We start from the raw sequence: 7,678 nt of genomic DNA on the forward strand, positions 1-7,678 counted from the left end.
GGGGGGTGAGTACATTATCTGTAATTTTTTGTTCTGAAAGTGAACTACTCCTTTAAGTATAATTGATTTAAAACTTTAAAGTCAATTTAACAATATTATTTATAACATATATGTTGCTCCATATGAAGGAACCGATTCAAATCAAATAAGCAGTAAAGTAGTATAAATAAATTCTATAACGTTAAAATCAGATAGAAGTAACAAAATAGATGTACCATGTTTATATTACACCATGGTATTTACATAATATTTAAAGAGTTCTGTATGACTATGTTTTAATAGCTACTATTCAACTTTTTTTCTAATGTGTTTAGGTATTTTAGAATAAGAGACAAAATAATCCCATAGAGTCCCTGCTGAAAAAAAAATAAAGTTAAATCCAGCCTAGGCTGGTTGGCTGGTCTTAGCTGGTTTAAGCTGGTAGTAGCCTGGCCAGTTTGGTTTTAGCTGGTGGTGTCCCAGTCTGACCAGCTAAGAGCAGCCTGGCTAGGCTGGGAAAGTGGCCAAAACCCCTCTAAAACCAGCCTGCTGACCAGCTAAAACCAGCCAACCAGCCTAGGCTGGTTTTAGCTGTTTTTTTTTTTGTTTTTTTTTGTTTTTTTTCAGCAGGGATGTGACTGGAGAGATGTTTAATGTCCACATAGAATTAGACAATACACACCATAAGTGTCTGATTAGCAAATATATGACCCTGGACCATAAAACCAGTCATAAGACTCAATTTTTTAAAACTGATTTGTACATGATCCGAAAGCTGAATAAATAAGCTTCCATTGATGCATGGTTTGTTAGGATAGGACAATATTTGGCCTTTCGCCTATTTTGCCTTTAAAGTTGTCCAAATGAAGTTTTTAGCAATGCATATTACTAATCATCAATTAAGTTTTGATATATTTTTGGTAGGACATTTACAAAATATCTTCATAGCACATAATCTGTACTTAATATCCTAATGAGTTTTGGCATAAAAGAAAAATCGATAATTTTGACCCATACAATGTATTGTTGGCTATTGCTACAAATATACCTGTGCTACTTGAGACTGGTTTTGTGGTTCAGGGTCACATATTTATGCATCCAAATATTATTAAATTCATCTTTTTTTATTTGTTTTGGTAAACAGTTACTGTAAATTAAGGTTTTATTTCCACCTCCTGCCTAGTTATATTAAAAAGGAATATAGTCTGATTAAGTAAACATCATAAGAATAAATAAAAAAAGTCTGATATTAGTTGAGAATGTATGCATATGCAAATAATTTAATATCAAACTTTTCACTAGTACTGTACATAGGACCATATCAGATGTTATATTAAGGAGCACATGCTTAATTTTGGCATGATTTTGTTGAAATGGAAAAACATTATTAAAGTGAAAGACATAGAAATGCTACACTACATTTTACTTTTTTAAATTAAGTATATTTTACAAAACATATAGTATAAAACAAAATACGGTGATCCATTTAAGAACTGTGAATGACATGCAGAAAGCAACCAGACATGCATAGTTTGCATTGCATCTTAAATTCTGTCAGTATGTTTTAGATTTTAAACATGTTTAGACACAAACTTAAAATGGAGGTTATTATTTTTTTTTTTACTTTTGGCATAAAAAGTAACAAAGGATACCACGGATTAAAAAAATAGCATTCACCAAATGCGAAAACTAGAGTCTTAAAGCTTTTCAAAATTAAAGAAAGTTTACAATAGATTCATTAGGCTAATGACAGTTAACCGTATAAGTATAGAAACATGTTTTTGATTTTTTCAGTCATCATATCAGTGTATCCATAAGAGTCACATTGCCTTTGGCAAGAGACTAGCTTTTCCAGACTCATTTTAGTAATATTAGATATTGTTTATGATTTCAGTTTGAAGCTGATGTTTTATATCCGAGATTCCAGTGCGGAATGGAAGCTCCACTGTGCAGCTGAAAAGGTAGGAAAGCAGTCAGAATTAGGTCTTGATGGAGGTTCAGAAGAGGGGCAAGAGCTGGGCTGCTGTAGGACGTCCCTGACCTGTCGAGGTAGGGTGTGTAACAGCCAGTTTTCCACCAGCAAACCGCCTCCACGAAGCCCAAAACAACACCCCAGCTCGAGCGGCAGCTCCTCTAAACTGTTTCCCCGCACATCCAGACGTGAAAGCTGAGTCAGGCCGCCCAAACCAGCGGGCAAAGACCCAAGAGAGTTATTTGCGACACTCAAATTGCGAAGTTCTGTGCAACTTTCAAACAGCTCCTTGGGGAGACGTTCAAGCCTGTTGGCACTCAGGTCTAGTTCACTTAGAAGAGTCAAGGCTCTGATTTCAGCTGGCAACTCTTCCAAAAGGTTTCCCGCCAAAAGCAGGCGCCGCAGTTTATGCAGAGTAAAAAGCGCAGAGGGTAGGTTTTGCAGCTGATTATGCGCCAAATCCAAGAGCTCCAATGAGCGCAACACTCCTACACTGGCCGGAAGAGCCAAAACGCGGTTATGTGCGAGTCGTAGGCAGGAGAGACGCCGCAGATGCTGCAATCCCAATAGCTCTTCTAGAGTACGCAGACTGTTGTGTTGCAGGTCCAAACTGCGTAGAACTGTAAGCGCCAGCAGTGCAGACGGCAACCTCTCCAACTGGCATCCTTGCAGTTGAACTTCTGCCAGTCCGGACAAACGCCTCAGTCCTGTAAGAACCAACAACCTGGTGCCCTCGTTATATATCTCCAGTTTTAGCAGACTCCCCGCTAATTCGCTCAGCTCCCCTGGGACTTTCTGCAGCATGCTGCGTAGCACCAAGACGCGGAGGTGACGCAGTTGTCGAAGGCTGCCAAGGGCCCATCCGCGCCCCATCCCGCCCTCGTTGCTCAACCTCCCGGTCAGGTGCAGCTCTTGCAGGCCACGAAGGGAATAAACCCAGACTGGGATCTCTGCAGCTTGGGTGAAGGTTAGATGTAAAGTCTCCAGATGTTCCTGAAGATGATGTAGCGCTCCAGGCTCCACTGATGCAGTGCAGTGGTAAAGGTGCATCTCTCTGATGAGAGGAGAATCTAGATTAAAACATTTCTCATGCTAGAATCTTATACCCTCATTACATGTTAAAAATGGTCTGTGTTAGGGTGTGCTCACACTTGTCATGTTTGGCCATCCGAACCCTGGTGCCCACCAACAAGCAGACCAAGATGAAAGATGGGTCTCGGCCTGCTTCCAAATGAACTGGTGTGGTTCGAATGAAATATGAAGAAATAAGGACCAAATACTTTTAAACGAACCAAAAACAGCTAGTAATGAGAAGATGCGATGCTATGCGACATGATTTCATGAAGGGAACAAGCAGTGGATCCAAAACAAAATTAGCAGAGGGCAAATGTGGAGCCACAAGGAGATAAAGTGCCTTTTATGCGCTCTTTGTGAGTTTACAGGTGGTGAAAATAAAATCATATACAGGCACAATGAGCATGCTTAATCCAGCAGATGGCATTAGTTGTATTCGACTTGAAGTAGCTCTAAGCCAGGGGTGCTCAACCCTGTTCCTGTACCTTCCAGCAGTTCAGCTCCAACCCTGATCAAGTACACCTGAACCAACTATTTAGGATCTAAAGGAGCACTTGATATTTATAGACAGCTGTATTTGATCTGTCATACACCTGCAGTGCTGTTTAAGTCGAATCCACCTTTTCCTTTTGTTTGGAGAGTTCGTTGAGGTCCGTCACAAAATAAACACCAGGGGTGCCCAACCCTGTTCCTGGAGATCTACCTACCTGCAGACTTTTGTTCCAGCCCTGCTCCAACACAGCTGTCTGTAATTATCAAGTGCTACCTAAGAGATTAATTAGCTGGTTCAGGTGTGTTTGATCAGGGTTGGAGCTGAATTTTGTAGGATGGTAGATCTCCAGGAACAGGGTTGGGCACCACTGATATACACCATTCAACCTGACCAATCAGGTTGTGAACGTATCACTATGCCTTTAGGTTCGGTATCTTTAGGTTTGTCAAAAATGCCAGCGGACCAGGAATAAATCATTTTCCTTTATGGTCCGGACCAAATTAACCAAACGAACCAAACTACAAGTGTGAACACACCCTTAGACAGCAAAATGATGTGCAATTGAAATACTTACCTGAGTGCGGTCATGTTAGATATTTGTGCTGTCAGTTTGGCGTCTCCAATAAGTTCCAACTTCAACACCTCTAATTGGCTTAAGGTGAACAGGGCTGGTGGCAGGCGAGGAAGAGCCACAAGCTGCAACAGAGAGCGTCCCTGCTGGTCTGACGTGATCATTGACCTCAAGCGTTCGGCTCCCCAGCGACGCTCCAGACTTTCTTCCAGCAGTCGAGTCTCGCTGACTGGTGACAGGAAGACAGAGAGGCGTTGGGCCAATAGAGGGTCGTACTGGTCGGCCATGTGCAAGAGGAAGGCCAGGTCGTTATGAAGGTCAGGTACGTCTAGCATGGATCCTTTCTCACGTAGACTCTGGAAAGAGTACTGCCTCAAAGACCTGAGAATTAGGCAGATTTAATCAGATTTTCAGAATAGTTTTCTTTAAATTTACAGAGTGCAACAGTAGGGTTTCCAAGTAGAATTTCTTTTGTTTTCATTCATTTTCTCCACTGATTTGTAATGATAACCTAAAAACTATTCAAGACCGACTTACAGTTATGTTAGGTTTAGGATTAGGGTTAGTACCGTGCACTCTTAAAAACAAAGGTTTCAAAATTATTGTTTTGCAGCAAGAACCTTTTTTTTTCTTACAGTACATTTTAATAATCTAAAGAGCCTGCAATGCAAAGGTTCCTGTAATTATCACTGCCAATAAAGCACCTTTATTTTTAAGAATGTTAGTTTCGATGTTAATTTATGGTATAGGCATTCTTTACATTATTTCAACTCATTTTTTAAATTATGTTTAAAAACTGAATACATGGTGAAAAGAGAAGACTAAATCAGTCAGAGAGTTGGGGCAAACAAATTGAGCAAATATTAAAAATAATTTTCATTTTGCAATGATTTAAAACATTTCCTATAGATATAATCAACCATTTTGAATAAATTTCTCCACATTTCTCCATCATTCTCAATTCGATTATGCCATTTGTTATGCTTCATGGGATTGTAGTTCTTTTCCTCATTATGGGCTAGTTTTACTAAACAGGACAAATTAGCGTGAGAGCGCAATTTCGAAACAGCGGCATTGGGAGGGAAAATTTCTGTGGGTGATTTAATGCGCAAGAACACAGATGCAATATTTTTCATTTACATATTATTGGCTAACAAAATATACAAAGCGCAGCGCAAATTAGCATAGTTGCAAATGAAGAAGCCACAGTACTTTGACAAGAACCGGAGGCCAAAAAAATGCTATAAGTTTTGATGAACCTGCTATTGCGTGACTCCTAGTTGAGGGTTCCAAGTCATCTTTTATTTCCTAAAACAAATTAAATATAACATGGCTTGGCAAACCATATGTTCAGATAATGTGTCAGTAAAGTCAGGCACAAAAATAACCGTGTCCGCACCCTTTTAGCGCTAATTCATTACGTGTATTTAGTAAAACCTGACAGTACAATTTTAATGCCAAAAGATGGTTTGCGCTGGCACAAGCTGTCAGTAAAACTGGCCCTAAATCTATTAAGTATCTTTGTCTTGTTGTCAAATTCTCAAATAATTTTTTGATTTAAATAAAAGTTTGTAACGTTGTGATTTACCTCGAAGCTGGTTGGTTTGGTTCATGGCTAAAAACGCTTTTAAAATACTTTTAATATCCTTATGGAAAAAGTACCAATGCTGCTGAAAAGGAGGCCTGACAATAAGTATTTGCATTTAGTTACTGGTTTTTGGAACACAAACAGACACATCAGTCCAATCACCAGAATCTCTCGACACTCACACATGGAGAAAGACTACAGACTACATGGACACAGTCTTCTCGTGACTTGGTGCACCCATACTTGTGGAAGATCCAGAACAGGGCATAGATGCCCAGCAGACCGAACAGAAAGAGCAACGAGACGTAGGCCTGCATTAGCTTGCGCAGGACGGAGGACAGCGGGTGACTGCACTGGAAGACGCTGTATCCGGTCAGAGCATGAGAGTGAGGCTGACAGACGTGACTGAAGGTGATGTAGCCCAGAAGAGGAGTGGTGTAGCTTACGATCAGAATGAACTTCAGGACCTTGAACACCGTCTGAGCAGTGTACACCTACAGGAAGAGTTGCGGTATTTGTATTAGGTATTTGTTTAAACATACTCTAAACCAGTGGTGCTCAAACTCAATCCTGGAGGTTCCAGTGTCCTGCAGAGTTTAACTCCAACCTCAATCAGACACACCTCAACCAGCTAATTAAGTTCTTAGTAGGCATAGTAGAAACTTCCTGGCAGGTGTGTTAAGGCAAGTTGGAGCTAAACTCTGCAGGACACCAGCCCTCCAGGAACTAATTTTGGGCACCCCTACTCTAAACTTTAAGTGTAAATGTCACTACAGTTTCTGATTGTGAGATTTTTTTTCTAAAAAAACTAAGATTAAAACAGTAAACATGATGCAGTGGCTTGCGTGTTACCTTATAGATGACATCTGAACTCTCGCAGTGAGCACGAAACCTGCGCACTCTTTCAAACAGCGCTCTGGCCTGCTCTCTGTCGCTGCGGTCCAGTGTGGCTCCTGGTCTGGAAGTGTCTGGAACGACTTGCACCGGCAGAACCGGCTCCGTGAGTGACAGAGCAGAGAGAGTTGAGCAGTGGGACGATGTTGAAGGACATGGAGACGGTTGCGCTGTAGTGGACACACTATCAGTTCCCGCCAGCAGAGGGCTGTCTGTCCCAGAGTCCATACTCGACTTGCGTGTTTTGTGTGAAGATGTTATCTGAACTTTGGGTTGCACCTCTTGGACCGCTTCCGAGAAGCGTGTGTCCAGTTTGGCTGTATGAGAAAGTGCCCTTGTCGTCCAGGGCGATTCGCAACATTTGGCGAGAAGTGACAGGAAGTGCTCGATGCGAGCGGATGTGAGCGGGAAGTGGAACCAGAAGCAGCCGCTGGCTAGCAGAACCAATGTGTGGAGCAGCGTTACGTACGGCAGAAAGCGCGAGTACCAAGGCAACGCCTCGTGATAGCAAACCTGACTGATGTAGATGTACTGCTGGAAGTCCAGGTTGGTACGTCGCCCCTTCGCAGGGATCTTGGGTGACTCTGGTGTGCTACTAAAGATGGAATCAGATACAGAGCTGTAGTTAGTAGAGGAGGAGTGTACAGGGACACACACTACTCCGTCCCGTGACAGCAGAAGCGTCCCAGCAAAGATGGACACCATCAGCATGAGCACCAGCAGGTAGTCCATGAAGACCTCCCACCATGGCTTCAGGAGCTTATAACTGCCCTGACGCTCGCCACCGGACCACAGCTCAGACAGTGAGAACATCTATAGTCAGCAAGAGGAAGAAATTTTTTTTAAACCATCAATCAAAACAATCAAACTTACAGCTTTAGCTCATCCAAAAATGAAAACTAGCCCATTATTTACTCACCCTCAAGGAATCCCAGGTTTATATGACTTCCTTCTTTCAGATGAATCCATTCGGAGTTTGACTAATAATATTCTAGAACTTCCAAGCTTTATAATGGCAAAGGCGGGAGTTTCTTGTCAACAGTCCAAAGCAAGTCCAATAAAGCGCATCCATCCATAATGAAAAAAATTCACACGGATTTAGTGGTG

General features: G+C 41.7%; 1 protein-coding gene across 1 annotated transcript; it reads right to left on the reverse strand.

Moving 5' to 3' along the window:
* Positions 1-1,319: 1,319 nt before the first annotated feature.
* LOC141343491 (volume-regulated anion channel subunit LRRC8D) lies at positions 1,320-7,384 on the reverse strand. Its single transcript, XM_073848058.1, has 4 exons — positions 6,530-7,384; positions 5,921-6,171; positions 4,093-4,470; positions 1,320-3,005 (listed from the first exon to the last, which is right to left on the reverse strand). The coding sequence occupies exons 1-4, from the start codon at positions 7,382-7,384 to the stop codon at positions 1,889-1,891; spliced, it is 2,601 nt and encodes an 866-aa protein (XP_073704159.1). The 3' UTR covers positions 1,320-1,888.
* Between the last annotated feature and the right edge of the window lie 294 nt (positions 7,385-7,678).

The sequence above is a fragment of the Garra rufa genome, chromosome 1, assembly GCF_049309525.1.
Source record: "Garra rufa chromosome 1, GarRuf1.0, whole genome shotgun sequence".
Lineage (NCBI taxonomy): Eukaryota > Metazoa > Chordata > Actinopteri > Cypriniformes > Cyprinidae > Garra > Garra rufa.